General features: G+C 41.4%; 2 protein-coding genes across 2 annotated transcripts in view; both read left to right on the top strand.

Moving 5' to 3' along the window:
- ankrd11 (ankyrin repeat domain 11) overlaps positions 1 to 4,999 on the top strand; it is an 83,888-nt gene extending 78,889 nt beyond the window's left edge. Inside the window, exons 11-14 of the mRNA XM_088295773.1 lie at positions 133 to 231; positions 415 to 558; positions 644 to 736; positions 1,386 to 4,999. Coding sequence (XP_088151899.1) covers positions 133 to 231; positions 415 to 558; positions 644 to 736; positions 1,386 to 1,571 — 522 coding nt within the window. The 3' untranslated portion in view covers positions 1,572 to 4,999. The remainder of the gene's footprint in view (positions 1 to 132; positions 232 to 414; positions 559 to 643; positions 737 to 1,385) is intronic.
- Positions 5,000 to 6,160: 1,161 nt separating this feature from the next.
- slc22a31 (solute carrier family 22 member 31) lies at positions 6,161 to 15,834 on the top strand. Its single transcript, XM_088296441.1, has 9 exons — positions 6,161 to 6,698; positions 9,991 to 10,094; positions 10,182 to 10,336; positions 11,533 to 11,701; positions 11,921 to 12,066; positions 12,395 to 12,503; positions 12,631 to 12,845; positions 13,444 to 13,555; positions 14,425 to 15,834. Exons 1-9 carry the CDS (start codon positions 6,309 to 6,311, stop codon positions 14,861 to 14,863), a joined length of 1,839 nt encoding a protein of 612 aa, XP_088152567.1. The 5' UTR covers positions 6,161 to 6,308; the 3' UTR covers positions 14,864 to 15,834.
- Positions 15,835 to 16,456: the final 622 nt, after the last annotated feature.

Raw genomic sequence — 16,456 nt, 5'->3', positions numbered from 1 at the left:
AATGCCATAGTTTCAGTCTCATTTGGCAAATTTTCAGAAAGTTTCTATGTTGTGGATCTGTAAAAATGTCCTCTATAGTTTAATGTGTGCTTCCTGTGCAGAGCAGTGAAATTATTTTTTTGTCCTTAACAGATTGCCCCACCACCATCATTGTCGGAGCCTTTGAAAGAGCTCTTCAGACAACAGGAGGCAGTGAGAGGAAAGCTCCGGTTGCAGCACAGCATTGAACGGGTAAGGAAAACATAGTTTCCACATCCTCGTCATGATTACCTGCATTGCCTTTTGTCTTCTGTGGTTGTTTGTGTTTGCTGTGCATCAAGACAGCCAACTACTCACACAAAGGGGATTTTAGATTGAGTACTTGACCCAAACCCCACTGAATTCAGTTTTCTCAATCTTGTTTTGTTTTAAAAGGAGAAGCTCATTGTCTCATGCGAGCAGGAAGTTTTAAGAGTCCACTGCAGAGCTGCAAGGACCATAGCCAATCAGGCTGTGCCGTTTAGTGCCTGCACGATGCTTTTGGATTCTGAAGTATACAATATGCCATCAGAGAGCCAGGTAGGACTTTATACATAAACGTGCCTTGGAAGGTAATGTAGATAATTTTGTTTTACTTCTCCTTGTTCATAACTTGTTTGCTTAGGGTGATGAGAACAAATCGGTGAGAGATCGCTTCAACGCAAGACAATTCATCTCCTGGATTCAGGATGTGGATGATAAATATGACCGTATGAAGGTATAAATTGAATGATGTTACTTTCACAGTGCCATCTTAACTTAGGAGTGCCCCATCTCAAGAGTGTTTCGAGTTAATAATTAAATGGGATTTTTTTTTTCTGTTTTTCAAGTAGTCTTGGTAGCAAAAATTTGACATGAGTGTGCTTTTGGCACTAAACCGCTAGACGTGAGAGTACAGAATTGTTTATTGCCACTACCAGTTGAAGTTCGATGGCAAAATAAACTTTAAGATTTACGTTCAGAATTATATTTTCTTTATTTACCCAACCACATGACTTCATCTTAGGAAGGTCTAGTAGCTGCCCCCTGGTGGCCAAGGTGCACACACCTCAAGGCGCAGCACAATGTCCATTGAATTGAAGCATGACGATGTAAATTATGTTTTTGCTTAATGTTTTTATAAAGTAAAATATTCTAGAAGTTTTTTTTTTTAATTTAGACATAATATTTTTTGGGGCGGGGGGGCGGATGACTAGTAGCATTCCATTTATTTTAATGGGGAAAGATTTGAGATGTGAATTATTTGAGTTAAGCGCACGATCATAAAACAAATTAAACTTGTTGGTCAAGGTAACAAATACTTTTTAGTTTAAATTTTTTCTCAGTTATTGCGGGTGGTGTTTATGCACACTTTTTCTCTTTTATAGACATGTCTGTTGATGCGGCAACAGCACGAGGCGGCAGCCCTCAATGCCGTACAAAGGATGGAATGGCAGTTGAAGGTCCAGGAATTGGATCCCGCCGGACATAAGTCCCTCTGTGTCAACGAAGTGCCGTCCTTCTACGTTCCAATGGTTGATGTCAACGACGACTTTGTCCTTCTGCCGGCGTGACACCGCTTGGCGCAGCGATAAAGAGTCAACTTTATCCGAAACCCTTCTTCTCAGAGAGAATTTGTTGAACAGAACAAATGGAAAGGGCTAGCAAATTTAAGAAGGGCCTTCAGACAGAAAAACAGAAAACATACAGTGGAAGAGTGCAGATTAAAAAAAACATGCTCTTGGTTCCCTTCATCGAAGAAGGAAACTTGTTTTTACTGGTGGAAAGAAAATACTCAACTTGCACTTTCATTCTCAAAAGTTTTTACTCCTTTTGTGATCAGAGCATGAAAAGCAGAAACCGATTTTGCTTTCCAGCACTGGCTCACAACTCCCTTGTGCTCGACGGTGGCGAGACGGGGGACAGAGATATATTTTCCGCATTTGTTTTTTTGAGCTTTGCTTCACAAGACCTACCACTGGGGAGATGTGTCAAAGAGGAGCTCTCCCAACAAAACATGGTGCCTGCGTACCATGGGAGGAGTTGAAAAGGATCCTCCCCTGTTGGGGCCATGAGCACAAGTCAGTGCTTCCCCGGAGGATGTCAACAAAAACCCTGGTGCATCTGGTGGACCTTGTGAGGATCCACTATGAGATGACTTCAAGTGACAGACCAGGAATCTAGATACAGGTGCTGTTGGGTTTGGGCTGCGCACGCTGTCAAATGTGATACGGCAAATGGATACAAGTGTGTGTGTGTGTGTGTGTGTGTGTGTGCGGGCGCAAGTCTGAGAGGAAGAAACTGTTGGTGCAGCCTCTCAGTCATGCGGAACAGACGACAAAGAGCGCGGTGGCTCCCTTAAGTCAGACCGGAGTGTTCTCAACCAGCCCACTTGCTCCACAAACGCATCCGAGAGCCTTGGACTGCAAAAGCACCACAAGGACAACACGAAGAAACAAACATAACGAATGTTGACATTCAAAGAGACTATTGAGAAATTGTCATTTGTCAGGCGGGGAGAAATATTGTTTTTGTCTATTTCTTTACTTGGGCATTTCATTGTTTCTGAGGAAGTGACTTGAAACACTACAGAGCCAATATTAGTTTAATGGAAAAAAAACAGACAAGAAAAATTGAAAAAAAAAAGTTGTATTCCGTAAATTATGTACAGTTTTTATATTCGTTAACCAATGTATTCTTGCTGCCTTCTAGATAATTTATTTTGCCACACATTACTGCACAGTTGTAAATAACCTATGTACTGTAATATCACTCAAGTAAGTGTAAAGAAAAACAAAAGAAATAAAAAGTATCTTTTTATGTACAGTTCACTTGTGGGCAGCACTTTCCCTCCCTCATATCTGTGGGCCAAATATGTACTCAATTCTGTCAGTATTGGAAAGGCAAAGTTGTATAGTCCTACCTGTCACGATCACCTGGAATGACATCACCTTAACTTACAAATGGCTGACAGACACCACTTTTGGATTTAACAGGCCCCCCAAAGGCCAACCAACACATTTCCACACATGTAGCAGAATAGACGAGGACTTATTTAACAAATAGAGGAATATTACTCACTGCTTTACTACACAATTATATCGGAGAAATCTCAAACCAAGAAAATGCCTTTTCCGGTGAAAACTAATGTACTCATTGTTGGGCAAAGTCACAGATATTTATTGTTTGAATTAAAGCATAAGTGATGTCTTTTATGAACAGAACCACCGTGGTTATGTTTAATGTTTTCAATTTTATTTGTATTTTGAAAATTGGCTTGAAATATTTTTCTCCTCATCCAATATCGTTGTCTGAAATCATCAGGGTCATCAGATTCTCTTCACATGTCTAAATTAAGAGTGAGTCTGGAGAGTTGAAAGGTTTCATTCCATGCTGACCTTTTGAACTTTGGCTCACTAATGTTCCACATTACTGCTTAGCCTTACACATTGCAATGCTGACCCGCTGGATTTTGCCAGTGAGGTAGAACACTAAGTCCTTTTGACTATGTACAGAATGGGGCCTTCAAATTGGATGCGTGTTAGTCTGTTTGATAATTACCGCTCCAACTCATTAGGCGATCGGATCCCTGAATTCAAAACAATTAACATTTGTTCTGATATAATTGACAGACTTTTTCTCCAGCCACAGTAGGCTTTTATCATTTACACAATTTGGTTACTTTTTCTTCCAGGAAGCACCCAAATGGAATCCCACAGAAACATGCATAAATCAATATAGTCTTTGCCAAATGCATTGGAATTTCTTGTTGATAATGTGATTCTTTCCTGCTCCAGATAGTCTCATTAAAATCTCATACAATGCCATTGGCTATTGACGTCAAAGATCCATTTTCACTGGGCTGGCAGTGAATGAGTTAAAAGGCCTTCTACATACTGTCAGTCAATCAAGTCATTGCTGTGTTTAGGATGTGTAATTAAGTACTATTACACTGTGCAGACGAGTGGCTAGAAGTATAGTTACACACCCCTCCAGGTTGGTCACGTCGACGTTCATTTTTGTATTTTTACCCCCCTCCCCCACACGTGTTTGTTCTTGGTTTTTGTTGGTTTCTCCCAAAGTTAGGTTGTGTTTTGGTCACAGAATTATTGTGTGTCTTTTTAACTCCTTACACCGTTATGTATCTCCTAGGTGTTTTTGTTTCTAACACCAGTGGTATGTCAATCACATTGCTTATCAAGCAGAATGTAAACCGGTTACTATGTTTGACCGCCGACACCCTCACTATTGTTTACAAGACGTCCTCTGTGTTTTTGCTTTCATCCGTCAGCCTTTGTTTGTACTTGTGCAATCAATCACTGATTTGAACGACAAAGGCTTGAAATGGTGATGGTTGCCACAGTCACACACTGTGCAATTCATTGGAAATGTTTTTGCAGAATCCGCGCCCACCCCCGCATGCCGTTACGCAGAGCAATAGACTAAATCAGGTTGATTTTTTTCCAGTGTGAATAATCAGCCATACCGAGTGATTCCCGCATCCAACGAGCGCTCACGCATCTGTGGTCAGATGCACAGTCGAGCACTTGGCCGTGGTGATACAGATGCTAGCCTGACATCACCTCAGTCAGCAACATATTACCTCTACAATCCTCACATTCACTCATAATTTAGATTTGTTTTGGTTTTCTTACTGGATTTAGATATACGTTATTGCTATTTTTTCATTTGATAGTATCACGATTTCAAGCCTTTTTTTTCCTCTAGTTTTTCTTTTGTCATTTTTTTTTAATTCAAACCCAGACTGTAGCTGTTTCCTTGTTCCTTTTTTTAGAATGGACAATGACTAATACAAAGCATGGAGAACTACTCTTAAAATGGTGAGAAATAACCTATTTATTATATTTTTTTTTCTGGCACCTGTGGTATGTTTTGGTTAAAGTTGGTCTCCGCTGTGTAAATTTTCCTCCTTGTAATGCGTGAAAGAGACATACTGTAAATAGTTGTGTAAATAAAACCTCCCAGGACGTTTTGCACCCTCTTCTTTGTACTAGTCTGAAAAGTTGTGTAGAATGTGGGCTTCTAACAGAAACGAGCAGCGTATGCTCGCTGCGGGTGGATCTGATGTAACAATGTAACTTTTTTTTTTTTTGTACAATGTAGTTCGTGTACATATTGTTGGAGCAGCTAATGGGGGGGTGGGCAAATTTGAGGGCTTGTCGATGCTATCGTCAGTGCTGTTATAGAAATCCAGTACTTTCACCTTTCAGCTGTTTTTGATTTCCTGCAAAAAAGAAGAAAAAAATAGAAAACAAAAAAATAATGTGAGAACCTGAAATGAGGCTGCGTGGGTAGAAGACTAAAACTGAAAAGTAAAAATTCAAAATTGTTATTTTCTACAGTTGCATGTACAGAGAGCGCGAGAACTGCTGTTGTTCCTCAGAGATTATGTTCGTTAATAAAATTTTGAAATATTAAAACTATGGCCCTTCGTTTTGTGTTTGCCATGAGCAAAATTTTCCAATCTTTTGTCTTAAAGCTGTATTTTAAATTCATGATAGTAAGTCCTTATAGAAGTAAACATTTCTGCAGGGAGGCGACTAGTTTTAAATGTCCGTATCCTGTTTACGAGCTCAAACATTAAAAACAGCTGTTCTGACCTAACTGCCAACTTTAGCTTTTGTGGTAATCTAATAGCCTCAGAGAGAGCCACAAGCTAAATCAGTCTTATTTGTTTTTGCTCTCACAGGGCCAATCCTAAAATCACCAGTAAATGGAGAACTGATGACAAATTCATTTTATTAGTGTCTTAACCTCTTTGGAGCAAGTACACGATGCACATTAACCTTGTCACTGGAGAGACTGCAACTGTCAAAATTTTCATCTTCCAGTGAGTGATTACTTGCTCGTTGTACATCTGCAATATGAACGTCAACTTGAAGAAAATTTCTCGATCACTATTGAAGCAGCAACATCTAGTTACATCCAATATTTCACCAATGCATGCAAGTTTAAGTCATTCAGAAGTTGACCTGCTAGTTAGTTTTGGATCGTTATCGACACACACTCACACTGTCCAACTGCTACTTTGTGTGACTAATTTTGCCACCTCATATTAGGAACCGACACTTGGGAGCCAAAGAGTCACAAATAAATCGATGTCTCACAAATGTGATTCGCGTTGAGTTCTGCGCAGGAGCGATATCATAGGCAGGCAAGTGACTGTGACGTCACCGCCCTCTTCTTCCTCCGGCGTGTTTGACTTTCCAGAGGCTGGCGGCCGTGTGCTCCGGTCCAGACGTGCTCCTCCGCTCAGCGGCGCGTGTGAGTGGACCACAACGCCCTTCGAAATGGATTACGAAGCTAAGGCTTTCCCTCACAGTGGCGGATTCGGACGCTACAACCGACTTGTGGTGGCATTCAGCTGGTTCCCCAGCTTCGCCGTCATGTTCAACCAGTTCAGCGACATCTTCTACACGGCCATCCCGGACGCGTATCATTGCAAACCGGACCCGAGGCTTCTACCCTCCGCCTTCCTCCTCACTAACTTATCCAAATCCGCATACCTGAAGCTGACCGTCCCTTGGGTCAACGGCTCCGGCCTTAGCCACTGCGAGCTCTACAAGTACCCCCCGAACTCAACGGACATTTCCCAAAGTGCTCCCCGGGAGAAGGTGAGCTGCACCGAGGGCTGGGAGTACTCAAGCCTGTCGGGACTCCAGAGCAACTTCGTGACTGAGGTGAGAGCTTCGCGTGAACTCGGTCAAAGTGACGCCTTTAGTAACAAGTCAGGCAATGGCAAACTTTTTTAAGTCTATAGAAAGTCGTTGACAGTATAGCTTTATGAGAGCCATCGTTTACCAGCAAGCCGTTCGTCCGCACGAGTAAGACAATCCTCCAGGTGTCCCCAACCACCGGGACGTGACCCGTAACTGGCCCGAGGGCCACTTTGTACCTGGACAGGCAGCACATTTTTGGGGGTGGGGGGGCTTACAGTATTTTCGGTTTGCTTATTATTCAAGGCTGAAAAATATTTATTATTCAAAAGTGACTAGCTTCTCTCCGTTACATTGACCACTTGACCATCATATGTGGCGGCTCCTCCCCCCACCCCAACTGGTTGCTGGTCAGCAAAAGTTACGGACTTCTATAAACTGGCCCGCAACGGAAAAAAGACTTGTGAACCACTGCATTAGGTCACTTAATTCCAAAGACAGTCCACAAGTGCCGCTTTTGACCTACGAAGATGACATTTAAAAGGGGAGTTTGCAAAAAAAAAAGTTACCTTTGCATAATAATCTATCTCTGGCCCTATCTCATACCTTTAATTTGATTTTTAAGAGGCCACAGCACCCAGGTTCAGGCTAAAATGCTTAATGAAAAAAATAGTGCTTCAAACTGATACGATTTCATGTTAAAGTAATATTTGATTACGAATGAATCAAGCTACAAGCTGCTGTGGCTAATCTTTTGTTTACAGTGCACATCTGTGAGGCGTGTGATTTTGGAGCACTTTGTCCTCGTCAGTTGGGCAAATAAATGTTACTCGTTAGGCAAAATTGTGCACTAACAGGGGTCTACCATTTTGCCTTGTACCTCCACTTGCTTTTTGCTGAAAATGACATCACAGTGCCTAAGGGCTTAGGTGACAAGTCTCACCTGTTTCTGGGATTGGTCATGTGATGTTTCCCAAACTGGTATTCTGCTATTTTTACTGTGCCCTCGTCATTCTAGTAGTGCACTGAAATCATAGGTGGACGAGTACATAGATCTTAAAGTGGATATTGCATAAAACACTGTCCATGGTCATTCAACATAGAGTTTCAAGGTTGGCGGATGAGCTCGTGAAATATGTCAATATTTGCTCCAACTTTTTGCCTGTGTTGGCTCCTTCACATGCTCAAACATGCATGTTAGGTTAACACACCCGTAACACTCATGAGGATAAGCGAGCTGGAAAATGGAGGGATGGATGTTATATGCTGCCAGGTTGGCCGAGTGGTCTAAGGCGCCGCGTTCAGGACCCAGTCTCCCCAGGAGGCCTGGGTTCGAATCTCGAATTTCCCCATTGTGGGACTAATAAAGGCATTATTATGGCTGCCAGGATGGCCGAGTGGTCTAAGGCGCCGCGTTCAGGACCCAGTCTCCCCAGGAGGCCTGGGTTCGATTCTCGAATTTCCCCATTGTGGGACTAATAAAGGCAATATTATTATTATTATATCATTGTTCTCAAGTGTTGTCACTTCTGGACTAGCATTTGTTTTGTTTTGCTTTTTGCTCAGTTGCATTCACCCCCTTTTATAGAAGTTTAGAATAATAAGGAAACTGCATTGATCAAAAATAACCTTTGAAATGGGAAAAACATTTTTAAACATAGAAGATTAAGGCTCGGGATGGAACAGGTACCGTTAACCTAGCAAGATGGGGAAAATGCTATGCCATGCAATATCTCATGAGTAAGTAGCAAAACCTTAAAATCACATCCCGATTTCTCCCCACAATATTTATCAAATTGAGGCGCAAACTAATATAATTTTCCTGATTGGGGAAAAAAAAAATTAAATTGAGCTTGTTGTTGAAAAATTATCCGCTCGATGATCCCTACTTTAGTCCCCACAACAAAAATACCTCTACTTGTACGTGTGACTACTTTTGTCACCTCTTTCTAATTCTGACTTCGATCGGCACATTCACTGTGCGTCTACTTTCCTCAATATCGTGATAGATTTAGTGTGCCCGCACATATTTTCAATGACTTTGAATGGATGTGTGTGTCTGGCTATGAGCGGTGGTGAACAGCAGCTCTTGCGTGAGTGTATTAATTGTGTTTGTGTTTTACTGTTCCGCTGGTGTTGAATAAAAGGCTGTAAACATGACACTAAGTCCTGTATAAAGTAAAAACAAAAATGGAAGCTTCAAATAATAAATTGAACCTTCATGAATACATCTCGTCCAAAATTACTAACTAATGTTATATTAATAGTTGAAACATACTGTCGAGGTCCACTCAGTGAATTAGTGGTTGGCGCATCTTTTTTTTTTCAGTTATTAGGTTTGGAGTCACGCCACACTAATTTAAAAATTAACCGCTGTAAAATGTGGGCAACAATATCAGCCAGTGAAGTGGCAGCGTCACAGCTTGCGACTGCTGTCCGCATCTGTCGTCAGCGGTCTATTAAGCTTGGATTTTGTAGTTTCTTCAACCGACTTAGCTTCACTATGCTCAGGCATCCCGGTGGCTAGCGGGGGGTCAACGTCTTAGTCAATGCTACATCATTTCCATGAAAATACTTGAATACAGATGTTTGTTTTACCCCCTGAAAACATTGGTCAAATCCTTAAATATGTTCAGGGTTCGGGTCTCTTTTGGTCAGTTTCAAGGGTGAAAGGATGAACGTGAGAAGGAGGAAGTCTCATGATGACATGCTCTCAACACATGAAAATGCATTAGCGACGAGTCGAGGACAGGCCGCGGTGGTCACAAGAAGCATTTTCAACCACTCCATTATCATTTCCATTCATCTCTTTTTAAAATGGATTATGGCTCAACAAACCTGCTTCAAAATGATGCAGACTGGTCTCTGAATGATTTCGATACTTCACATTCGAAACCCTGACCAGGATAAGTGAAAAAGGATTAACCTTGGAAAGTATGTAAAAAGAAAGAAAGCGCCACCCTGACCGCTTGTGGACTGTGGACTGTTGTGTGTCTATGAATTAGTACAACATTTAAACAGATCAGATTGGAGGGTAACGGATGAGCGGAAAGAATGTCTTGGCAGGCTATATTTTGAACACCACTTTGTTCGAATGTAATAATGCCATCAGCAGTCATCTTGATTCAATTACAGTCGACATGATCTACATTCCCGCCTGTCCGCACACCGTGATCGTCGATTGTGATTTTACAGGGCGCCTGGCCTGCTATAGCTTGTGATGAAGCCGAAGTATTATTGTGCATGCTGTTGGCACATTATGTTTCGTAAATTCCCTCATTTTTTTTATTTAATTTGTGTCGTTTTTGTGTCACAGTGGAATTTGGTGTGCAGTAACTACTGGAAAATACCCCTTCAACATATCTGCTTCATGACCGGTTGGATTCTGGGATACATCTTCATCGGCTCATTGTGCGACTGGTAAATAATCCTCATATTATGCCAGTGTTTGTTTTGTGTAAATTTGACTGAAATCAATTATCAGTATGATGTTTGTGTATTTCTTAGGCTAGGTCGTCGACGGGGGTTTCTCCTGTCCGTCAGTCTTTCCAGTGTGTTCGGCATGGCCGTGTGTTTGTCCAACAGTGCTGTGGTGTTTCTGCTGCTTCGTCTGTCTCAGGGCATCATGCTCGCTGGGGTCTTTTTATCCTCATACATAGCAAGTAAGTTCCATGTGCTCACATTGTTAGTGTTATTCCAGATACAATTTTTGTATTAATAACTATACAGTTTTGATTATACTGCATTGTATTCTCTTGGCAATTATTGATCTATTCATCAAATTGTATTTAATCACAAGAATATTCAGTAATAGAAATGAGAGTTTACATTTGGGTTGATTTTAATTTGTACACCTTTTTGATCGGATCTGGCAATTTGATATACCATAATATTAATGCGAAATACACTTTTCTCTGTATAGTTGATGTATATATTTTGCTTCAGAACATACACAAATATGTAATTACTTGTGTAGCCTTCAATAATACGACTGTTTCAACGCATGTATTTGATTAAACCCCGTATGAAATACAAATATTTAATATAACAGGGTGGTGATGAATCACATTTGCTTATTACAGTCTCAAATTCTTGCTATCCCATGCGTAACCTTATGACAGACAGGATTCTTGCAATTGGAATGGAATTTCATCAGTATGCAGAGATGTCTCCGCTAGGCAGGCATAGCACGTTTGTACACAGTACACCGTGTACCAAATGTTGTCGTCCGTAAATCTGCCCTGCTTGAAAAAATGATATCTGTCTTTTGGCTACTTGGTAGAGAGTTTTAACATAGTTCTTTCCTATATATCCACACCCATTTCTGTTATTGACATACGATACACAATACTTCCCATTCCTACAAGGTCAGGGCTAGATTGAATCCAGCCTTTTGAAGTTACTCTCATGTTAGCATGGGCAGCGGTCTGAGGGAAATATGTGGCTGATGTCCTGCGGATGTCGTTTCTCCACGGAGATGCGAAAACAATAGCAAGGCCACTACTAAAGCCAGAAAGTCACCAGGAAGCGAGCTTCTCGTTCTCTTTGTCCCCTTGGCCACCCTGGGAGGAGGGAAGTGGAACAAGAATCCAATCGCTGGGAAAAAAAAAAAAAGAGGTTAAAGGTGACATGTTGCATTGACTGAATCAAAACATTGATGTAAAAAGCTTTATCTTCTATTTGCTTTATCAATCTTATTGAGCGTTTTGTTTGTTAGGGGAGGTATGTGTTTTGTTATTGAATGAGTTGGAATTCAAAGATTCCCAGGAGGACGTTGAACTTTATTCTGCTTTGTGTTTTGCAAACCACGCGGCAAACCAAATCCATTTTTTTCTTTTTATTTCATCTGTTCTCCCAGGGATGGAGTTGTGTGACCCTCCGCGACGTCTCATGGTTGCCATGGTTGGCGGCTTCTTCGGCATCTTTGCAGAACTGCTGTTGCCGGGCCTCGCTGTTCTGTGTCGTGATTGGCCGGTTTTGCAGGCTGTTACCACGTTACCGCTGCTCCTGCTCGTGTCTTATTGGTGGTGAGTCATACACGGGCAGCCGTGCTTAGGAGGGGAAATGGACATACTATGTTGGTAGCAATATTGGAACATTTTGTTTTATGAAGAGGCTCTCAACCACATGTAGAAAAACTTAAATGAAACGTAGTATTATTCATTATTTATATATTATCCAGAAGATCTGTGTTGTGTGTTGCTCTCCACGTGCACAATATATTACAACACAAATGTCTCGTTCAGCTGTGCGTCATTGTTTCCTGAGTCTCCTCGTTGGCTGTTGGCCACGTCTCAGATCGCTGAGGTGAAGAGGAGCCTCCAGGAATTCTCCAACAGGAATGGCGCGTGTTTTCCAGACGAGCTCTTCCCGGGAGAAATCTTGCTGTCAGGTGAGCACTCGCACAAGCTTGTGCCTGCGCTCGCAGCCATGTCAGTGCAGCCGCAAGTGCAAGCTCCTCACTCACATCTAGTCCGTGATAACAGTTTGTGTCACTTCTACTTGAATGACGCGTCCGCAGTCAGAGAATGAAATGATGGATATACGTTCAACGGAATATGCAAGATATAATGGTAATTTAATCACAAAGTAGCGTATTTTCAACAATTACTGACAATTCATTTCATATTTTAGGTACAGCTCTTATATTGGATCACCTGACACTGTTTCGCTGTCCGTTGAATGTAGTTGTTTTTAATTTTTCTATTTTCTATGAATAGAGATTGATTCGGTATTCGATGAAGATTGCCAGCCAAGATATTATTCCATTCTGGAGCTGCGACAGACTCGGGTTATCTGGAAGAACTGCCTCATCCTCAGCTTCACTCTGTAAGTTTGAACTGATTGATGGAAGGAACAAGCCACTTGTGGTATTTAGACAAGCAAGTTGTGTTTTTAGCTGATTTCTAGCTTCTTGGTTTTCTCAGTTGACTGTTTTTGTTTCTTTTCTCTGTAGCTTGATCGGAACAGGCATCCAGTACTGCTTCACCAGAAACCTGCACATGTCTTCCACCAACTTCTACTTCAGCTACTTTGTCAGAATCGCCACAGGAACGCTGGCCTGCCTTTTCATCTGCTTCACTGTCAATCATTTCGGTCGACGAAGTATGCTTCTGCTGTCCGCCATCATCACCGGACTGTCATCGCTGCTTCTGCTGGCACTTACTCAGTGTAAGTCTATTTTTATTACCTCTGCCCATGGAGCTTCGGCTTTTGCTCACCTCGGTATTTCTTTTGGTCTGGCTGCCACTCACTCTAACTAAATTTGGCAACCCTTCTCACAAACTGGTCTTGTCCGAAAGGAAGTCTTACTTAAGCAGTTGTTTTTTTATCTAATCTGTGTTTTAAATTCAAATGCTCATTCCACCAAAATAAATATGATTTTGCAATAATGCCCTACCAGATGTCTCCTATTCATCAGTTACCCTTTATTGCATTTTAAAAGTTCACTCCTTTGCTTTCCTGCAATGAAGGTGATGCAGATCCAGTATGTAAGTGGTTAATGTTAATTTTCTTTGACATTAACTCATTCACTATCAGCCGAGCGAAAAAAATGGATCTTTGACGTATTTATCAGTCAATGGCAGTGAGTGAGTTAATTTTTTTCTTTGCTGTACTAGGTCTGCTTTTTATCCTTTTGTTTGGAGCCATTCTCATGAAAATACAGGATCTAATGATGATAATATGATATTCACATAACATGTCGATTTATGTGCTATCTAGTCTTCATTCTTTGCGACTAATGATTTATTTCTTGTTGTGCTGTCAGACCTGCAAGGAGGCTTGGTGCTGGTGCTCTCGATTGTGGGTCTGCTGTTTTCTCAAGCTCTTGCCATGCTCAGCATCTTCTTTGCCTGTGAGGTGATGCCTACTGTTGTGCGGTAAGTCACTCTCAAACAGGTCTAAATGAAAAGGAACCAAAATAGACATTGTCCGAAGGGTCCCATGGCTCAAAATGCAATCATAATTGCGCCGCTTGTTTGTTTATCTCCCGCATCATCCTGGAATTAGAAGAACTAATCAAGAGAGGGCACTCAGGAGCCACCCTTCAGCACAACGTAGTTACATTGGAAAATACAAAAATTAATTATTCAATAAAATTAGAAAATAAAATGATTATTATTATTATTATAGAACATCACCGATCGACATCCCATTAAAAGTGTGACATGCAGTCGGTCCTCATGCAACACACATGGATTGTGCACCCATTCACTGCTGAATTCCTTTGCACAAAGCCAATAACGTTTCAAGGGAATGGCGGTTAAAGCCAAGGTAATTTTTCATAAGCTAAACAAAAAAACATTATCTACGGCCATGCTGGAGCCCATCCCGGCTATCTACGGACAGTAGGCGAGGTACACTGGACTGGTTGCCAACCAATCGCACGACAAACTACGTACATTCTGCTCAAAAAACAAAAGCTGATGTTTCACTTTAAATGTCATTTAAGGTTGCCACTCACTCAAAATGGACACATTTATTTATTTATTTATTTTTGCTTTTATTTACTGTATACGGTTTGAACCATGAATGTCCGTACTTTTTTGCAGATGACTGCACCGCTAGCGATTTATACATGAATGCATTTTCACTGCTATAAGCGGCCCGCCTATATCATAGGATTGCGTGATGGGCAATCTCATGGTTGTTTGAAGCTGATAAAACCGATTGACTGATATTGTGGCAATCATTGTTCATATAATTTAATGGAAGGTAGTTGCCTCTTTTTCTCCTGCGTTTATATCAGAGGCGGGTGCATTGGCCTAGTGCTGGCAGCAGGCTGCGTGGGGATGGCCGCCTCATCCCTGATGGAGCTCCAGAACAACGGGGGCTACTTCCTCCACCACGTAATCTTCGCCTCTTTTGCCGTCCTCTCCGTGCTCTGCATCATGCTCTTGCCTGAGAGCAAGCGCAAGCCCCTCCCCGACTCGCTGAAGGACGGCGAGAGCCAGCGCCGGCCACCGCTCTTCCTGTCTCAGGTGGACAGGGTCAACCTGCCGTTACTGTGCCCCCGGCCCCAGCTGTCGGAATACAATCCTGACAACTACTCGCGCCTGGTCAGTGCCACCAGGAAGATGTTGAACAAAGACAGTTTGCCTTATCGGATCGGAGTACCGACTCATTGTCTCCTATCTGATAGTGAAGCGCAGGGACAGGAGAGTGAACCGTTGAGGGAGGCGTCATAAGACTTGAGTGGTCTTTATCAAGGACATACCTCATGACTGCCATACAACACTTGAAGCCATCTCTGTGCCTGCTTATTATACGGGAGAAAATCATGTCAATATAAATAACATCGCTTCATTTTTTTGAAAAAAATCTTTTTGACCTGTTTTATTTGCCATGGCTGCTGTGTGTGACAAGGCACACGGAAGGTTTTGTGTGTCAGCAATGGCTCGTTTGTGTGCGCTGTTGGCTGGGAAGCACGCTTAACCGTCTAAGTGTTGTCGATCATGTGAGCTGCAGCACTTTGTCCATTTGAGCTACTCATGCTCTTTTCATTAAGTCTGACAGTGTGACTCAACATTGTCTCCTATGCACCGTCACTGTGGCCCAAAAAGCCCTTTACGTTGAGCTGGATAACTTCTAATGTGGCTCAAATCGTTTGGGGGATCTGGGCCCAGTTCAAGCTGTGGTCTGGATATTTGTTTTATGTTTGTGGCACACGCTAGGGGGCGCCAGATAATGGAAGAAAGTCTGACATTCTGATTTCTTTATTGCTCTAAGCATATTTAACACGTAAAATACACACATCACGGGTGTAACTCTAGTTATGTTGCTTCCATCTGATTTAATGGTATTGGAATTAAAAACATGTTTGTCTTTTTGGACCACTTCCTATGGCATTGTGAAAGACAATATTAGACTTGTCTGTTGATACTTCCTTCCTCATAGGCCTTTCAGCCTCAGAATTGGACCAATCTCGCTAATGTATGCGTCAAACTTTAGATTGTTTTGTCTGTCAGTATTGTTGAAAAATGCCGTTGCATCTTCATGCTACATTTTGTATAAGCCAATGATTTCACAGCTGCCATCAAAAAAAAAAACTCTAAATGTGCCTTGACTTGCCTTGTAAGAATGTATCGCGAGAAACCGTTTTTTTTCATTTTCTTTTAATTTTTGTTAATAATTTTTGTTAATGAACTCTTCCAACGAACATGTGAGTTGTGCTTTTCTCTCCACTAGGTGATGCTCTTGTCTCGAAAATAGTGCACTTCTCTCCTTATGAGACGGCGTCAACTCATGTTTTGATTCAAGAGTGTTTTGTTTGTGTGAATTACATTATTTTAGAGATCAACTCATGGGAGAAGAATACAATAGATGTGCTGAAGATGAGGGCTGGGCAATAACTCAATGTCAGTGTATACCGCCATAGACACCTAATCAATAAATTACACTCAATTTATATTGATTTAAAAAAAGATCTGGACCCAAACGACATTCTTCACGATGTAGGCAGAGGTTACAGTATGACGTTAGATTTGTGCTACAATTACAAAGCACCTATGAGGGAATTTTGAGTTTCACTACCAGATATTTTTAATGGTATTTTTCTTCATGATAATTGTTTTATTTTTATCTTTAATCTTTTTTTTTTCCTTCTTATAATTAGGCAAGAAAAAAAAAATCCGTTGACTGATATGAAATAAGTAAATCTTGATTCGCCCCGCCCTAACAAAGAACATTTATTTAATCTTTCTGACTGACCAATGAATTTATCTGTTTATTATTATTAGTTGTAGTAGTCGTTAAAAAATATTCAGTATATATGGATAGAT

Source organism: Idiotropiscis lumnitzeri, chromosome 5 (assembly GCF_059441095.1).
Source record: "Idiotropiscis lumnitzeri isolate Australia: NSW breed Sydney's pygmy pipehorse chromosome 5, RoL_Ilum_1.0, whole genome shotgun sequence".
NCBI lineage: Eukaryota > Metazoa > Chordata > Actinopteri > Syngnathiformes > Syngnathidae > Idiotropiscis > Idiotropiscis lumnitzeri.
Note: the sequence above shows the minus strand (reverse complement) of the source record. Positions and strands in the feature narration are given on the sequence as shown.

Bases quoted from the DNA above. Each gene is read 5' to 3' on its own strand.
- slc22a31 (XM_088296441.1), top strand. From the start codon at position 6,309: ATGGATTACGAAGCTAAGGCTTTCCCTCACAGTGGCGGATTCGGACGC. The intron at 12,067-12,394 runs GTGAGCACTCGC...TTCTATGAATAG, and splicing joins GGGAGAAATCTTGCTGTCAG to AGATTGATTCGGTATTCGAT. The intron at 13,556-14,424 runs GTAAGTCACTCT...CGTTTATATCAG, and splicing joins GTGATGCCTACTGTTGTGCG to AGGCGGGTGCATTGGCCTAG.